The sequence below is a fragment of the Podospora pseudoanserina genome, chromosome 4 (assembly GCF_035222485.1).
Source record: "Podospora pseudoanserina strain CBS 124.78 chromosome 4, whole genome shotgun sequence".
NCBI lineage: Eukaryota > Fungi > Ascomycota > Sordariomycetes > Sordariales > Podosporaceae > Podospora > Podospora pseudoanserina.
Window position 1 is genome coordinate 3,762,114 of NC_085923.1, and position 18,768 is coordinate 3,780,881.

At 52.2% G+C, this 18,768-nt stretch overlaps 2 protein-coding genes across 2 annotated transcripts; both read right to left on the reverse strand.

Annotated features, from left to right (window-relative positions):
* Positions 1-2,081: 2,081 nt before the first annotated feature.
* Positions 2,082-11,310, reverse strand: QC764_0071890 (NRPS protein; the record flags this gene model as incomplete). Its single annotated transcript, XM_062940656.1, has 3 exons — positions 2,082-2,422; positions 2,477-11,105; positions 11,297-11,310. 3 exons carry the CDS (start codon positions 11,308-11,310, stop codon positions 2,279-2,281), a joined length of 8,787 nt encoding a protein of 2,928 aa, XP_062801012.1. The 3' UTR covers positions 2,082-2,278.
* A 375-nt stretch (positions 11,311-11,685) lies between these two features.
* QC764_0071900 (NRPS protein) lies at positions 11,686-17,536 on the reverse strand (the record flags this gene model as incomplete). Its single annotated transcript, XM_062940657.1, has 2 exons — positions 11,686-11,748; positions 11,789-17,536. The coding sequence occupies 2 exons, from the start codon at positions 17,534-17,536 to the stop codon at positions 11,686-11,688; spliced, it is 5,811 nt and encodes a 1,936-aa protein (XP_062801013.1).
* Positions 17,537-18,768: the final 1,232 nt, after the last annotated feature.

Below are 18,768 nucleotides of genomic sequence, written 5' to 3' on the forward strand. Positions count from 1 at the left end.
ACCTAACGTTTTGTCAACACAACGCAGCACAAGCCCAATATTCTCCAGCGGTCTGTTCGACGGATTACTCCCCTCGACAGGATTCGTCCCAAGATGCAGCCACCATACCATTTCGCCATCGGAAACGACAATGCTGTCCCCGCTTTCAGAAGGGGGAGGGTAGTCTGAGGCAAAATTGAACGTTCCAGACGCGACTCCAAAGCTAGCCTCGAACCAAGCGTTGTAAAACTTCTTTCTGTCGCGTGCCACGGCAGGGTCTTTGCTGTTGGTTGATATGCCCTTGAGTGCTTTCCCTTTGAGGGTGATACAATATCGCGTCGATTTTAGATCAAGTGCCGCTGAAGTCATCGTGGGGGGGACTGCAAACGCAGGTGGTGGGACAATGTCTAGAACTTCAGTTGTTGCACTATCCACCCAGTGAAGTGGCCACATGCAGATCGCGTCTGCAACGGTTGTCCAAGACCATGTCGGCCCTGGGAGTCGCGGTTCTGCAGTAGTGTCTGGTCTTACTGGACCGGCCACCACTACCGCTGTTACTTCCCAGGCCAAGTCCCCCACAAGAGAATCTGACCAAAGTCCAGAGAGGTAAACGGAATTTTTGGGACGCGTGAGGGTCATGTGCTCCTTTGCCAGGCCTAGTATAGCGGGGCCACGGTCGGTGGAAAACGTCAGTTGTTGCTGAGTGTACCAGTATATCATCCTTCGCCACATGTCGTGATGGGCTGAGGTTGGAAAATTTGGGGCCAGTGCAGAGGTGGGATTGCGACTCCGGGAAGACTTCAAATGCGGCAGGGTGGCGTAGATAGTGTTTGGGTCACACTCACACCACGCCTTCTCCATGCACTCCCAGTTGAGCTCGTCGTATCCAAAGTGGAGGATCCGCCTCGAGAGAAGCCGTTCCTGGAAGACCCAGGCGCGTTGAAGTAGGGGATAATGAGTCGACGAAGAGACATGAGGGCCCTCGGCACGGACTGCGACAGTGATGCTTGGATCTCCGTCTACCGTGACGCTATGCTGAAAGTCAGGAAATAGGGTGTCCGTGCACCCCTCATCGCAGCGCGTGGCAGATATGGTGAGAAGAGCGTTGCTGTAGATGGAACACATTTCTTGTGCTTGTTTTGACCAGTCATCGTGGTCATCCTGGATGATGCAGAGGCTATCAATCCAGAGGTATCGAGTTCCAAGCTCACGGGTGACAGTGATGGCGTCTCGAAAGGCTTGAGGAACGTGCCTCCATGGGATCGTCTGCTTCCAATTACCGATCGTTCCCTTGGTAGTGGTGAGAGGCTGTGTCTGTCCCCAACGATGGCTCAGGGCAATGTACCTCCCTTTTGCCTCCTCTGGCGTCTCATATAGACGCAACTGTCCATGTCAATCCGGCGGTGAAACGTCGAGAACCCTTTTTGGCAACTTTGTCGTATCTTCATCGACCCCTTCTGAATAAGAGTTGCAGTCAGAGTGATCGTCACGACATACTGTCAACCACGATGTGGCAATGGTAACTTTTCCATCCAGGCTAAGATCCCGTTTGTTCTGGGGTAACGGCGGCAGTGGCCAGTCACAAAAGCTGCCATCATCCGGCTTGAATAGCTTGATGATGTTTTGGTAGACGATGCTCAAATGGAATGCACCAGTGAATGTGCATTGGCCACTTTCACCCCAAACCTTGGCTGGCTTGCACAAAAAAGAGACATAAAAAGGTTGCGGAGGAAAGCAACTTGCTGCCTTCAAAAACACTCGACAAGTCCTGCATCCTGACTCTGCAGCAGTGACCATGTCATCCCAGGCAGCGTCATGTTGCCACCCAGGATGGCTCACACTCCACGACTCTGGAGAGTGTAATAGATCGACGAATCCATCACAGATTCCGCCGGGGCATTGGGACGTTGCCATGGTGACGGATCGGGGTGAAAACAGGTATAGAAAGGAGGCCGCAGTGGAATATTCAAGAATGCACGAGCAGTCATCAAACATATAGATTCTTCACTGACCGCAGTGCGACTGAGGGGTTGCATAAGGTGCTGCCCTGACTCTTGGCAGCGCCTGACGAGAAATGTGGGGCTTACTCAGGGGCTTACTCAGGGGCTGGTGTGGGGCTATATCTCCTGGCTTAACCCTAAGCCTTTCGCGCGCAGTGGTACCCTGATAAATACAGACAAACAAAACGTCAAAGGATGGCCATTACGGATACAATAACCGTCCGATAACTCCATTTTCAGATCTCATTCGTAGCAACACCTTCGAACCAAATGTAGAAATATCACACAGCAATCCCTCCTCAGTTCCGGACCAAGCCCTTTAATATCTCAACAATCTCATCCACCGCAGTACTGGCCCCCTTTGGCCCAACCTTTTCTCCTGGTCCAAAGACACCGATCATCATCATCTCTCCTGTGACAGAAACCTCGACATCGATCGCAGCCTGTTCGCGAATCAGTTGCCATGTGATGAATTCGAACACAGAAAAAGGACTTACCGGATATGATCCTCTCGCTGGATTCGCACCTATATCTTCCATCCCATCTCCACCACGTCTTTTGACCGTCCTTTGTCCTACCAATGGACTCGCAATCAACTTGACATTTCCTTTGGGCGACGACACGACATTGCCATCAGAAGGGTTGGAAATAAAATTAACAAACGAATCCACAATGACCCCCGTCCAGTCCTCGACCTCCCACAGCCCAACAGTGGCATTGGCACCTGAGGATACGGCATGGATATCATCTTGTATTCTGCTTGCAATATCAAACAGATCGGCATCATCGTTTACAAAGTTAACCCTCAGCGGGACCAATCGAAGCGTTGGATACGGCGGATCCAAAAGCTTATCTTCTTCCGACTGATTGGCAAGGTAGATCCCGAACACCACGTCTTTCTTGTTAACTGTTGACGAAAGGAACTTTGCATAAGAGGCCAAAAAGAGCGATTGGAGACTGATTCCTCTGGACATGCAAAGCTGTACAAGCGGTTTGACATCTTGGACTGCCTCGTGTTTGACAAAACTTGTCCATGACTGTGGCTCTGCCGGCTGGTTGGACTGGGTAGCGGATATGTTTGGGATATTATGAAGCCTCCAACGCCTTGGGGAGCTTGACTGAGACTGCTGGGCTGTTTTTGGCTCAAGCGTAAGCGATGACGCTTTCGCACCAGTCAAATATTCCTTCCAGAATTGCATCTTGACTGTCTTGCTTTTGGGAGAGTACTCCACCCCAAGAGCCTTTTCCCATGCCGTCGTGGCAACTTGAGGCTTCCTCTCTACCCCTGACAGATGTGCACAAAACCTGACGAGAATGGCGGGAAAGCTGACTGCATCATACATGGCATGATGAATCCGAAACACAAGTGCCCATTTCTTGCCGTGTCGCTTGACCTCAAGACCTGCAAATGGCTGTCGCTTATGTTGCTCAGGGGCGAAACTCGTCCAAGCAGTCTGGTCCGGCGACAGCTTCTCTATCAACTTTGCAAACCAACTTCTAGCCTTGGGCCCTGGAGATGGTGGCGGCGTCATATCAGCGTGGTTATTCTCAATAACAACCTGCAGTACCGGAACGTCCCGAGTCCTCGTAGGAAGGAAGAGAGTTCTCAGAATAGGGGTTTCCGCCCTGAGGGTGTTCCAGGCCACAATGATTGACTTGAGATCGACAGCTCCATCCAACTCGTATCGGAATTCAGGATAGAAAATGGCACCTTGTGTGTTCTGCCAGACGGAAAGCATGTGTACTTGCATCGACGTGGCCGGAAGGACCGTCTCAACGGTAGATTCCTGCACTCCAGCGGCCGAAAGGAGGCCGGGAACGCCAAGACCATCAATAACAGAAGACTCTTCCACAGTGTCAATCCCCCTCATTGCAACTGGTGATGGGTGGTTTTGCAGGAGAGTGGCCATCTCAGAGATGGACTTTGCTCTGAGCAAGTCTCGGAACCGAATCTTGATACCCTGCTTTTGGAGAGCGGAACTAGCCTTGACTGCACTGACCGAATCAAGCCCAAGGTGGTAGATGCTGTGACTTTTCAAGATGCTCTCCGTCGGTATTCCCGACACTTCTGCGAGAACATTTCGAATTCTTGACTCTGTTGAACTCCACGCGGAAACTTTGTCGTTTTCCACAATTCCATCCTCCTGTGGCTTTGTGTGGTTTTGATGGTCAAGTTCAGCTGGTGGAAGTCCACAAATGGAAACCTTCTGATCCGCAAAGAGTAGGACACTCTCCTCCGCCGAGGTAATGATATGCTGAAGGACTGCATCCAGTTGATTGACAATCTCCTTGGCGTCCTGGCGTGAGAGGCAAGTTCCATCGCAGGCTGCCCTCCACACGAGCCCAGGGCCAGACATCTCCATCTCCACGCAGACCGGATACTCAACAGCCGACTCCCCACCTATTGATGTCCATAAAGTATTACCGTCCGCTGTCGAATGGTCAAAAGGAAGATGCTGCTGAATGAACAAAGAGTTGAACAGTGGTCCGTTGGATCTGGCAAGCTTCTGTGCTTGACGGAGCCCAAAATGCTGAAAGGGACGAATGCCGATCATGTTATCCTGCATATACCGTAACCACGACGACACTGTGCCGTGTAGCACACTCCTGATCGCGACCGTGTTCATGGTTGGGAACATGACCTTTTCCAACTCTTCGCTGTCGCGGCCTGAGAGAACTACACCAAATGTGACATCAAGCGACCCCGTTCGAGATGCCAGTAGAGCCGCCCAGCAGGCTTGCCCAAGGACCTGGAGGGTAATACCAATGGACTTGCAGAACTGTGTGATCTTAGATCTTGTGGATGCAGATGCATACTCGACTCGATGTATACCCTGCTGATGGGGCAAGGGCTTCAGTGGGAATATAGTAGACGAGGCACCCTCCAGAAAGCCGGACCAAAATTTCGAGGCGTCTGGCTGGTTTGAAAGCAACAGTTGATCAACCAAAGTGCTGTGATCAATTTTCGTCGATACTCCTGAGACCCCCTGATAGGCCGCACGAACATCCTGGTGAAGCAGTCCCAAAGACCAGCCGTCATAAAGCGCATGGGAGATGGAAAGAATGGCAAATACTTCGTCCGAATTGTTGATGGTGGCAAAGGTAATCTGTAAGAGTTCTTTCTGGCCAGCACCGCCAACAGCTCGTAGACGGGCAGCTTCACAGAGCCCCCCAAGCTTATCGACACTCGTCAAGTTCGCCTCAAAGATGAGATTACCCTGGAATTCAGGCTTTGTGACTTGGCAGTATGCAAAGTCAAACTGTGTCGCTTCAACAGGCACGAAGACTGTTCGTAGGATCTCCGAATGCTGAACCACCGCTTTCCAAGCGGACTTGAGTCGAGTGACATCTACACCAGGGGATAGCTTCCAGATATCGTGATTGAAATACAGCTGAAAATCGGATTCGATCATGTCGGCAACCATAGCTTCTTGCAGAGGGGTTGGGGGCAGTGCGTCACGCCCAACGATTTCCACAAGACTCGACATTGTCTGGTCCTTCTCCGAGATTTGAATCTCCTCTGGTACGTCATAAGACTCGGCTCTGTCTTGAAGTAACCGGACCATGCTCTGAATAGTTTGTGCCTTCATAAGGTCGCTGGTACCAAGCAGCAGACCATGCTTTCTCTTGAGTCTCGCGGACAGCTTGATCATGTCGATACTGTCAAGACCCAGTTCTAAAACCGGCACCGTCTCAGTAACAAGATCCACAGGTGTCTCCGCCAGCTCTGCTATCTCGCGTCGAATTTTGGATGCATCCTCCGTCCAGATGAACTTGGATACCGCATGGGCCCCAATTTGAGAGGACGAAGTTTGGCTGTCGATACCTGTGTTTTGCCGGGCTCGGACTGATGCGAGGTCGCCGCCGCCGCCACCCTCAACGACGGACTCGTCTAGTCGCTGTGACATGGATGCCAAAACCTCGACTATCTCTTCCATAATGCCTGACAAGCTTTTGTGATCAAATGCATGCTCCTGCGATACAAGTAAGAGGCTCAGATTGCCGTCAGAGTTCAGCGTCACATCCAGTGCGAGCGGGTAGTCTGGAGTATGGTCTACCTCCACTTCCTTCCACAGCGAAGAACAGTGCTCGCTCATGGTTTCATCTTGAAGTTGAAACGAGAACAAGGTGTCAAACAGTGGCCTGCCACCAGAACACCATTTTTGAATATCTCGGAGAGCAACGTGCTGAAATTCGAGCACAGCAGTGTTGAAGTTGTGGCATTGCTGAATGAGAGAGGACCAAGTAGTCCACCTATCCCCCTCGGTGCTTGTAATTCGAGCGTAAAATGGAAGTGTGTTGAATAGGGGACCGACGATTCGATCAGCGGCTTCCAGATCCATGGCTCTTCCGGAAACAATCATGCCGATTGTGGGGTTAATCGCGAGCCTTTTCGCAAGAACGCCAACCCACACGGCTAGCACAATCGCCTGATGCGTCACTCGGAGTATAGACTTAAGCTCTTCCAACTTTCTAAACGAAAGGCCTGACCGGACCCTGACGGCATTTTTGCTCGAATGGGCTTTATCGGGCTCAGACAGAGGCGTCGAACCTTGTAGATGTTGGGCCCAGAATTGCCTGCTGCTTGTGAAGTTGCGGAGCGGCCCATAGCACAGCGCCTGCAGGAATGACGGGGCAGAATCTGTGAAAGTGTCGGTCAAGCCATTGGCTAAGGCCTGATATTCCGAAGCTATCCGGTTCAAGATGAGCTTCAAGCTGTTGCCGTCGTAAAGGCCATGGAAAATGTGAAGGACAAGATGCCGAGGGCTGTCTAGGTACGCAACCTCGAATGGTTGAATCAAGCGCTGTCTGTTCCGAGCGATCCACGACGTTCTCCATCTCGCAACCGCCTCTGTGACCAGTTCATCTGAATGGAGGGCCGGCCCGCTTTGTTTCAATGGCGCACTCTCCTTGTCCGGGAGGCATCCCCACACGGGCAAAATAGAGCTATCGATGTATTGAAGAGGCATTTCGCCGTCGAGCGAGTTAGGGACAGTCTCTAGAGTTGGGTTGGAAATGTCCAATGAAGGTGTATCTATGGACCCCAGCTGTGGCGTCCAGGCTTGATGTGACTGCCTTTCGTTGTCCAGAGACATGGTTACCCATGGGAGTTTGACTCTTTTGAGTGCAACCTGAATGAAGCCATCTGTCGTTTCAACGAACTTGGTTCTCAAGATGGGGAATGCCACCACGGTCCTCTCCAGAGCCCTGCGAAGCAGCCCGGGTTCAACATCGGCTGCTAGATCGAAACGAAATGTGTTGAAATAAGCGTTGTCGGCAGACCGGGAAAGCATGCCTTGTTGCAGTGGCGAGCAAGGGGCGATGTATTGAATAGCGTCAAGGGAAACGAGTAGCTCTCCACACACATGAGACCGAAATCTGTGAGCACAAGCCTGTACAAGTTGCCGAGCAGATGCCACTGATTCCGTCCCAGGAGAGCTCTCTTTGCTCTTCAGAGCCTGGGACAGGTCCCCAATCAAGGGATTCCTGAGGATGGTGGCAGGGCTGGCGTGGAGTTGCTCGCTGTCCTTGAGGGCGCGCGATAGCCGGAGGACTGAGATGGAATCAATACCCAACTCGAAAATACTTGACCCTGGAGTGATACTGGCGATGTCGATCCGCTGCATGGCGGCAATGACTCTGGCTATTTGCATGCCCGTTGGGCTCAGCTCTCCAGAAGACCTGTCGGCAGCCGACGCCCAAGAAATCAGTCTTTCATGTTCGATGGTAGCAAAGAATTGTCTAAGCTTTTTGATTTCAGCCTTATTGTTGACCGAAAGGGGGATGAATGGCAGTTGGAGCACATATGTTGGAACCATGTACCCGGGGAGCCTCGAACGACACGCATCTCGAGCTCTTCGGCAAAGCTCAGCAGCTTTCGTTCCCTCGATGAGGCTCAAAGCTTGGTCGGGGCTTTTCTTGCTCCCCTCGTCGTTCATGATGAAGGCTACCAACAGGTCTTTTTGCTGGGTCTCGTTGCGAGCCACGAGGGTAGCTACATCCAGGATCTCAGTCACACCTTTTCGGATTGCGTGATTAATCTCGCCAATTTCTAACCGCTGCCCGCGAAGTTTGACCTGATCATCTGCTCTGCCCAAGAAGTCAAAGCAACCATCGTGAAGAAGCCGAACCAAATCTCCGGTCCGATACACACGCTCTCCAAACGGTTGCAGCAACGGAAATCGCTCCCTAGTCAGGTCTGGTCGCCCAAGATAGCCCTTGCCTACGAGGCGGCCAGACACACAAAGTTCGCCCACGCCGCCACGTAAAACAGGCGTATCTGTTCCGGGCTTCAGTACAAATGATCCGACGTTGATGAACTGCTTCCCAATGTTGGAAGCCCTGCCGTTGATGGGTACTTGAGGATAAACCGTGACACCAATGGTTGCTTCTGTGGGGCCGTAGAAATTGTATATGACTCTCTTGTCGCCCCAAATATCGAGAATCTCTTGCTTGAGCGATTCTCCACCTGTGATGAAGACACCTTTGCACAAACTGGGAACATCATCCGGATGCACCAGTCGAGCCAGACTCGGTGTAAGATCAATGTGTGTAATTCCCAAGCGGGAGATGGTGCCAGACAGATCCTCCAAAATGATATCTCGTGGAGCAGCAACAAGAGTGATGCCGACTGACCAGCTCCAGTACTGCTCAAGGACCGAAACGTCAAAGTGAAGCGAGGCAAACTGCAACCAGCGTGACTCGGGCTCCCATTTGCCCTCGAAGATGTGCCTAAAAGCAAGCATGCACTGAACCGCGTTGTCGTGTGTGATTTCGCAACCCTTTGGTGTTCCGGTAGTACCCGAAGTGTACAAACAGTAGCAGGCATTGCTTGGCTCAAGAGATGGACTGAGCACGACAGGTTCAGTGGAGAGCAGCCGGAGTGTCTCTTGGTTGATGGCCATGACCGGAATAGAGACTTCAAACCCAAGGGACCTCTTCCTGGCATCTGCTGTCAGAAGTGCCGAGGCACCCGAGTCCTTCAAGATGAACTCATTGCGTGATGCCGGTGCCCCAGGGTCCAAAGCAACGAACGCGCAACCGGCTTTGAGGATGCCAAGGATGGAAAAGTATGCCTCGGGACACTTGTCGAAGTACACCGCGACGATGTCTCCGACCTTTGCATGCTGAGTCAACAACTTGGCAACCCGATTTCCGTTCTTGTCGAGCTCCTTGTACGTCCACCTCTGATCAATCGGCACGTCTCCGTCGAACGACTCCACAAACTGCAAAGCACTAGCCTCCGGCGTCTCAAGACTTTGGCGCTCGACGAACTGGTGCAAGAACCTTACTCCTGTTGGGAGTTCGGGATTTTTTGGTGGTAGAACCGAGAAAAGGTTGGGCGCACCCAAGAAGAGTTCCGTTTCGAGGTGGTCCGGACTGAACGCCAAATGACATACTGTCGCATCGAACTGGCGAAGGAGTAGTTCGCTCTGCTCGCTGGGGAGCACATCAGTGAAGAACGTGATCTGATATTTGAGCCGATCTTCTGCCAAAGGTTCAACCTCTATAGAGATGGGATAGTCGATGTTGACCTGGTCCTCAATCACTCGCCAGGGCTTCGTTCCAGCGTTGTCAACATCAAGCTTTTGATACACCAGCAAGGTATCAAACAACTTTGCGTCGGCATATCCAAGCCATTTCTGGATCCTCGTTAAGGGCTGATGTTGCTGGGAATAGATCTCGGCGTTGTACTGCATCATCTGTGTCAAGAGCTTACGGTTGGACTCGGTGTGTGTTGCAATAATCGGCAGGGTACCAATGCAGGGAAAGGCTGCTTTGCGTGTTGCTTCAGAGTTGCGCCCAGACAACACCACGCCAAAGACGACAGACTGTTCACCGAGATATGATGACAAGACGCGCGTCCAGGCAGCTTGAAGAACAGCTTGCATGGAATAACCCGAGCTTCTGACAGCCTCTTCCAGGCTGATCATGGGCACCTGGCTGATGAGGGACTGCGTCATAATTTCACGCGATTCCTGACGGAGCGGTGTCATGGTGGGAAAACCATTCAACACCACCTGCTGGCCCCTTTGCTTCCAGAAGCTTTCAATCTTGTCAGAGGAGGTCGATACCTCATCCAAGATCTCGCCCAAAGCATGCTCATCATTGTCGCGCGGGATGATATTGAGCTCATGCAATGCCTTGGAGAAATCCGACAAAATTAGTTGAAGGGACTGTGCGTCGTAGAGAGCGTGATGTATCGCCAAGTGCATGGTCAGATGGCTGACCTCTTGCACAAAGGCAATAGCGAAGAGTCTCTTGTGTGGTGCTTCAACAATTTGGTGGCGGGTTCCGAGGCGCCATTGGTCCAAGTCGAAGGCAACTTCAGGGCCAGTAAAGGTGTTGAGTAAGGGGACAAAGGAGGGTGTGTAGTATTGAATCATGGCAAAATCACAGTCTTGGTGCTCGACAGGCGCAAGGCCCGTCCGTAGGATAGGATACGTTGCACAAACTGCTTGCCATGCCTCGTGCATCTTGGCAACGGGAATAGGAGTGTCAAACTCAAAAGCCAGGTAGTTGAGATAGTCCCTGCCACCAGATGTAACAAACTGCGCCATCATACTGGATTGTAAAGGCGTGCAGGGCAAAACCTTTTCCACCATGCTGGGTACCACCATACCCCGTGCAAGAATCTGTGGGCGAACTTGGGAATCAAAGCTGGCAAAGTCGTACTGCGGCCTGCGTATTTTGACTCCCTTGCCGGAAGTAATATGGTGAGCCAATCCCTGGCAAGTGGGATTTGAAACCACGTCACTAGCAAGAACGTGGTATCCGGACTGACGAAGCATAGAAGCCACTTGGACAGCGCTGATACTGTCTAGGCCGAGCCGATAAATGGTCGTGGATCTTCGCACGTCCCTGGGGTCGCATGACGATAAGGTAGCAAAAACCTGACGAACTGCGATTTCCGTGGCAGTCCATGCTTCCTCTGAGTGGTCTTCAGGTGGAATCAGATTTTGGCTGCCGGGTAATGGCCGGGAATGAGAAATGAGCGAGAGTCTGTCTTGCAACGATTGTGGAAGGCTGTCCAGGGTAAGAAGACAACCAGCCGGATACTGAAGGTGCATCTCAACAGCATATACAAAAAGATCCAATACGACCTGATGAGTATCGGTCGAGAGCCTATCGAATCAGGTGTTAATTGGTGGCTATCATCAGCGCCCTCTGAAGGAAAGGAGTGGATGTTTACCTTTGCCCGTGGAGCTTTACCGTCACTGCATCTGTCGCTGTATTGGGGATGACCTCACAAACAAGCGGGATCTGCGATGTGTAAGCAAGGGTGAAAGAAACAACTGGGGGATTCAGCGACTTACGTCCATCTCGCCATCGTCTTGTTCCAATTTCCAGACTCGGCTATCTAGGCACCGAGGGGATTGTTGTAGTAACAAAAGGGTGTCGAATAAACGCCGGTTTCCATGTTGCGAGGCTAGAGATTTAATACGTCGAAGCGGGGTAAACTGATAGTCCAAAGATGCTGTGCTGGTCTTTTGAACTTTTTTGATCAAGTCGAGTCGATGGTGGACCTCGGAGAGGCTGACTCTCACAGGGAGGGTATTAAAACAAGGGGCAACCAGCTCGCTGATACCTTCCATAGGAACGGATCGTCCGTTGACCACATTTCCAAAGCATACATCATCAGTGTCTAAAAGACACCCTAATGTGGTTGCCCAACAAGACTGAACCAGTGCAAGAAGAGGAACCCCTATTTCTTTGATCTTTGCTCTGACTTCTGAGAGAGGAAGCTGAAGTCGTCGAGTTTTGATGGCTATGTTTGCCTTTTCATCGCCTTTTATCAGCTCCGTGACCAGCTTCGGTTGCATTCCAGACAGATGGGTAGCCCAGAAACTATCTGTTTGCTCCGGCAAAGTCGAAGATTCTTGGAGAAAGGCGGCATATGATGGCGTCGGTGGCAGCGAAAGCCCATGATAAGTCTTCTCAATCTCATAAAGAAGGCGCTCAATAGCGACACCATCATAAAGAGCATGATGACAGACAAAGGATAAGTATCTCTGAGTCTTGTTCTTGATCCAGGCAAGTGAGATCATAGGTCGAAGAGAGTCGACGCAATCGCCCAGCAGATTGATTTGCTCAGCCACACAGGAAGGGATCCGTTCTTTTGAAGCGTCAAACTCATGCCAGTCCGGCTGCCAGCTATCGAGCACAATTTGAACTATGGGGTGCTGGCTACTTGGAGTGGTCATAAAGCAGGTCCGAAGAATGCCATGTCGTAAAACCATCGCGTTCCAGGCTGTCTCTAGCTGCGCAGGATCTCCACTGACGAGAAACAGCATGCGATTGATATAGGCTTCCTTGCTCGCCGTGGCTGCCAACATTCCCTCTTGCAACGGGGTACATGGTAGAATCTCTTGAGCTGATGTTCCTTGCTGTCGAAGTATTTCCTTCAGCGACGCCAAGAGGGTCTTCGGTAACAGGTCCTGGACTTTTGGTGGCTCGGATGTTGTCTTTTCGAGATCGAGAAGGATCTTAGCAAGCCGGGAAACATTTGGATTTTGCAGGATGGTCGAGATCGGAATGCGTTGACCAAGTTGTGAGTAGAATGACCTCGCCAATTGAATGGCAGAGATGGAGTCCAGACCAAGCGTAACCAGAGATGTCCATCGTTGGACCTCATGCCTTGAAATCTTGAGGGCCTCTGTAACCACACGAGCTACTTGCTGCTCGGCTGTTGTCCATCCCTCATGGTCCTCGTCGTTGTCGGCGACGTGATCGGTCACCGATGCGAGGTACTCTTGGCTGAGCATTCGGTAGGAGGCGGTAAGCCGTTCCCTGTCCAACTTTCCAGACGCTGTGGTCGGCAAGACGGAAATGGGGAGTATCGCCGATGGCACCATGTACTGCGGTAATTTTGAAGTGAGCACTCGAAACAGCGACTGCACCTTTTGTCGGAGATCATTGTTGAGCTCCACCAGAGAATATTCGTTTGCTTGGATGCCGCTGGGGACAAAGTAAGAGACTATTTGATCCCGGGAGTCTTTCGGTCCCGCTCGCAAGAACAGACTTGCACAATCCTCGACCGCACTCGAGAGCCGCAAAGTCGCTGTGATCTCCCCCAGCTCCACCCGCTGTCCGCGGAGCTTAACCTGGTCGTCCACGCGACCAAGAATGACCATTGATCCATCCGGCAGCATACGTCCAATATCTCCGGATCGATAGAGCCTACCATAGGTGGGGTGATCGATGAATTTTGATGAAGTTAGGGCGGGCATGGCGAGATATCCCTGGGCAACCTGATCACCGCCAAAGCAAAATTCGCCGAGGCAGCCCAGTGGAACAACGTGTTCACTATCCTTGAACAAAACAACAGTCGAAGTGTTTTCAAAAGACCAACCAAGATGCTGGATTGCCTGGTTCGGCCCCATCTTCTTCACACTGCAGATGTTTGTAGTCTCTGACGGGCCGTACCCCTGGAACAGCTTCCTCCCCCATTTCTTGGCGACTGCCTCCGTCATGGCTTCGCCGGCCGTCACTAGAAACTCCACCGCTGGAACCTTGTCCGGATCGACCAGAGATGCCACTGTTGGGGTCATGCTTAAGTGGGTGACCCCAAGCATCCTGATTGATCTCTCGAGATCCTCAAAGAGGATGTCGTTTTTGCCAGAGCAGAGGCACATGCCTTGGGTCCAGGCGAAAAATACCTCAAAGACTGAGACATCAAATGCCTGAGAACAAGACTGAAGCAGTCTGGAGCAGCCCTTTACAGGGTAGATTCTTGACAAAACATCGAGATTGCTCATGATGTTTAACTGGGTCACGCAAACCCCCTTCGGTACACCGGTGCTGCCAGATGTGTAGATGACATAGGCTAGCCTCGAGGGGTCAGGGTTTGGTGTAATAGCCTTAACTGGAAGCGACATGTATTCGAGCCCGTCGAGGTCCATGATAGTGGGGCAAAGCTGAGGGGATAGTTTGTCTCGAGTGATCCTGTCCGTGAGGCAGAAACTGACTGCGGCCTGCTGCAGAATGGTGCCGATACGCGTCTCCGGTGTAGTGGGCAGAAGGGGTAGATAGCCACAGCCAGCTTTGAGGATGGCAAGGATACCAGCGTAGAGGAGGACGGACTTCTCCATGATAATGGCCACAACTGCCCCCTCCTTCAGCCCATGTTTTTGAAGGTGCCATGCAATTTGATTGGCGGTTTGGTTGAGCTGGGCAAATGATAACGTGGTTGTTTTGACAAGATCATCCGAAATACGATGTGCAAAGCACAGAGCTTCCTTGTCAGGGTGGTTTGCGACCACCACGTCAATGGCGTGTGCTAGATCAGGAACTCCAGCAAAGGTCACCGGCTTGGGGTTGAATACGGAGAGGAGCGACTGGGAGAAGGCTACTTGTATCCCTGTAATCTTGGAGTCGAGGTTCCTGAGCATCCATGAAGCCATCTCGGCGATACAACAGCCCAGGGCTATGGCCTGCTGGTCAGGGAACGTGTTCTCGTGCGATGTAATACGGAGAACAAAGTCATGGGCTCTTGGCTCCACCTCGACAACAAGCTGCGTTTCCAAGAAATCCTGATGGCCAACCTCTTCGAATCCCCTGACACAGTCTGGTTTGCTGGTTTGAAGTGATTGCTGATAAACGAACAAAACATCATAAAAGGGCTGCCCTGGCCGGATTCCCGCTGCCCGCCTGATCTCTGAAAGAGGCAAGGTACTGTATTCGAGAATGGCTCTACTGGTCGCTTGAGTGCTGACAAGGAGATCGGCAATACTGCTGACTTGTGAGAAGTCGGTACGAAGTGGCACTGTGGCGATGCAAGGCCCCATCACATCCTCGATCATCGAGATTGGCAGTGTCCTGCCAGATGTCACGGTACCGACCACAACATCGTCACTCCCAACCATAGCACTCCAGATCCAGGCGACCGAAGCCTGGAAGATGGTCTGAATCCCGCACTGGATGTCATCTAGTGATCTCTTTAGTTCGTTTGGGTTGATGTCCACAATGACACTGGAGGTAGAGGTAGTAGGCACCTTTGCTGTGCCAGCTCGTAAGATCGGAAGCGCCGCTGGTTGGAACCCTCGAAGATTTGCCGCCCAAAATTCTTTAGCAGCATCCGAAATGTGACGGAAAGACGGGGAGGCATAGTAGTAGGCGATCTTGCTGAACTGTGGGCGCTCTCCAAGCTGTTCTCCTTGCATAAGCGCCGCAAGGTCAGCCATAGCCAAGTCCCATGACCAGCCATCATATATCGCATGATGAAGGTGTACCACAGCCTCAACATCAGCGGGTTCACCGATGGTTTGAGCATCCGAGATTTGCACCTTGAAAGGCGTGAGAAAGTCCTGGTCATCTCGCAGTTCAAACTCACAAACTGGCGAGTCTGAGAATGAGATGCATGATTCGCAGGCGCGTTCAAAGACGACTTGAAAAAAGTCACCATCGTGGTGGACAAAGCCGGTACGCAGTATCTCATTTCTCTCAACAAGTCTCAAGAACCAAGAGCGGACGGAGTCTGGCGAGCAAGGGATTGGGAACCGAAGTTTGATCCAGTTGCAATATGCACGAGGATTGGCTGCAGTTTCGGCGAGCATCGAGATCTGGAGGGGTGTGCAGGGGTAAACCGACTGAACCGGCCTGTTGTCTCTAAACAGCTCAGACCTCTGCGCGAGTACTGCCGGGACGTCTGGTTGCCATGCGCGGGGGTGAAAGGTATCCAGAATGGAGGCTGGTCGATGGCCTTGCTTTTCGGACACGCATGCATGCAGCGCTGAGATTGTGCGGGACCTCAAGATCTCGATCGCATCACTATCAATACCGGCCTGGCGTAATAAGGAGGCAAGTCGTATAGCAGCTAGTGAATCAAGGCCCATTTGAAGCAAGTTCTGACCCGGTTTCACCTCGGTGCCGAGAACGGTCGCGGCCAAAGAGCACAGTTTTCGTTCAAAATCATCTCTGAAAATTCCCTGTTGAATGACCTCAGACCCCGCTTGTGAGTTGTTGTACTCGGTAACAAGTCTCTTCCGATCGATTTTGCCTGAGGGGAGTCGAGGAAAGGCATTCATGACGATAACGTCACCAGGCAACATGAACCCCGGGAGCCAAGCGCGACAGGAAGCTTCCACGGCGTTGGCCATGCCATCCGTATGATCCACTGCACAGAAGAGAACCAGGATCGAGTTGATGACTGCGGCGACAGCGCTATGACAACCTGTCGTTCTCAGCGCGGCATGTTCCACCTCTCCAAGCTCCATTCGCTGCCCACGGAGCTTGACCTGGCCGCCTCCTATGCGTCCCAAACACTCAAGCGTGCCGTCGGGCAGTATGCGTGCCTTGTCTCCTGTTCGGTACAAACGGCCGTATGGCGTTTCGACAAAGGCCTTTGCTGTCATCTCGGGCCGGTTGACGTAGCAGTCTGCAACTTGAGGTCCACCGACAGCAAGCTCTCCGACTTCCCCAAGCGAGAGAACTCTAAAGTCTGGAGGCTCGGACTCGTCCTCGGGAATGTTGAGTACAAATGCAGACACCGTGTCGAACGGGATGCCAATGTTGGCTGTGGACATGCTGCAAGCAAAAGAGGGCTGAACGGTGCAGTGAATGGCGGCCTCGGTTGGCCCATACATACCCCAAAGCATGCTTTCCTTCTCCTCGCTGCCGCCGAATTCCTCAACCACAGGCTTTGTGAGCATCTCTCCAATGGTGAGAAGAAGCTGCAGACAGGGAGCACTATCGCGTTTTCGAAGCAAGCTGCCCGCCACACTTGGGGTCAGCTCACAAGCATCGACCGACATTCGCCTGATGATACCCGGCAGGTCGTTAAGCATTGCACCTCGTGTGCAGCTCACCAGGGTCTTGCCTCTGAAGAGTGGAAAGAATATCTCAAACACGGACACGTCAAAGGTTGGAGCTGCGAACTGAAGAAATCTCGAGAACGGCGGGACGTGTCGATCATGGGCGAGCAAACTTTGAGTTGCTGCGTCATGCGAGACACCAACTCCTTTTGGTGTGCCGGTTGAGCCTGAAGTGTACATCACGTAGGCCAGATCGTGAGGCTTCGGCTCATAGTGCTGTGGATCACCTGTTGATTGCCTGGCAACCCTGGCTGGTGTGTCCTCTCCAACGAGGAGCACAATCCGCCCGGTTTGGCCGACTGGTGGAAGCTTGTTGGCCAGCTCGTGGGTCGTGATGACTACTTTGGCTTCCACGTCGTCGAGGATGAACTGGCCTCTCTCGAGGGGAACGTCCAAGTTGAGCGGGCAAAAGGCACCGCCGGCTTTCAGAATGGCTAGCAGTGCAATGTACAGGTTTGGGCCTTGCGGGACAAGGACAGGAACGACAAACTGTCTGCTGGTATCCCGGGACCCAACCTGTGCTTGAATTGCGGATGCAAGAGCGCTGGACGCATGGTGTAGTTGGGGGTATGAGATGGAGATCTGGCGGCCCTCATCGTCCAAGAAATCAATAGCCGGCTCTGCAGACGTTTGGTGAACGAGAAGATGCAACAGACTTGGCCCATTCAAGCGTTTTGGTGGGTGATTGAGAACGGAGAGCCTCTCGTCCACTTGGTGGGATTTTTGTGATACGGAGGGGTCCATCATAGGATGGTTTCTATCTCGTTTGTTGGCTGCAGAGTGATGTTAATATCTTGTACCGTAAAATGTAGCAAGTGAAACAAACTCAACTGAAATGAAGTCTGAAAACCAGAGAAGGTAGGTGAGGATCAAGGAAACATGAATTGGTGACGATGGCACACCGGGTACAAGCTCTCTTCGCGGCACCCTCCAAGGTCTCTACTCTCAACGCGCCTTGTGCTGCAGCCACTAAGAGGAAAGATTCACACCAGATTCCTTCCTAGCTCGGCAATCTGCCAGAGGTAGACAAGACATGGGCGGTACGTACCTATCTAACGGGCAGCCCTGTGTCCCGGCGTCCTGGTGCCAAGTTAACAGTGAAAATGGCGTGGCGATGATTGGCTGGAAAGAAAGCCGAGGTGAGCGACTGGCGGAGGTTTGATTTGATATGAACGGGCGGTTATTGGCCAGATCTGGCTTGCTCCAACACTGCAGGTTTGTGTTTGTCGACGACGAGGTTCCAGGTTTAGGGTTACCAGGAACACCGGCGCTGGCGGGTGGATGGGGAGATGGGGCGGTGGTGGGTGACCAGAGTGAGCGGACGATGGATGGGGTTGTTGGCCCACAAGATCAAACCAGGAAAAGAGGGTTGCAGCGGGATGGGCAAGGGTTGTCATGGAAGGGGTTCTTGCCGCGTGCCGCCGTCCACGGAACGGTACAGTTCTGTTTTGTCAGCCTCCACCACATGGACCTCAGACCATGGCTCGAATCGACGTATGTAACATGCCCCCGCCGTCCTGAAGAAAATATCTGCCTGCTAGCTCGTTCTCATCTGCATCACAAGTGGACGCGATTTGATGGGTGTGTGGAAGGAGCGGCATTTTCACCTTACATCTATCCCTCCATCTGTTCTGTGCAAGAAAAAGGCAACAGCTACGTACCTAGTTACTGGAAGGGCAATATCTCCAGCAGCCAACAGCGTACTCGAACCCAGGCCAGATTCGAAACGTTACTCGTCCAACTTTGCTGGGTAGGTGTTGCAAGTCAGTAAACAAGTACAGTTGGGTAAGAGCCTGGCGAACGGCAATGTAAGCAGCCTGGAAAGGGGGTCCTGTTCTGTACTCCTGGGTTCCCTGCCAGAGTTCATAAGTGGTCCAATGTTTGATCTTAAGCTTAAAAGAACCCCTCTTTTGAACCGCCTCGTTCTTAGTCATAGCGGGCTTTTCAACTTGTCATTGCGTCATGAAGACTGTGGG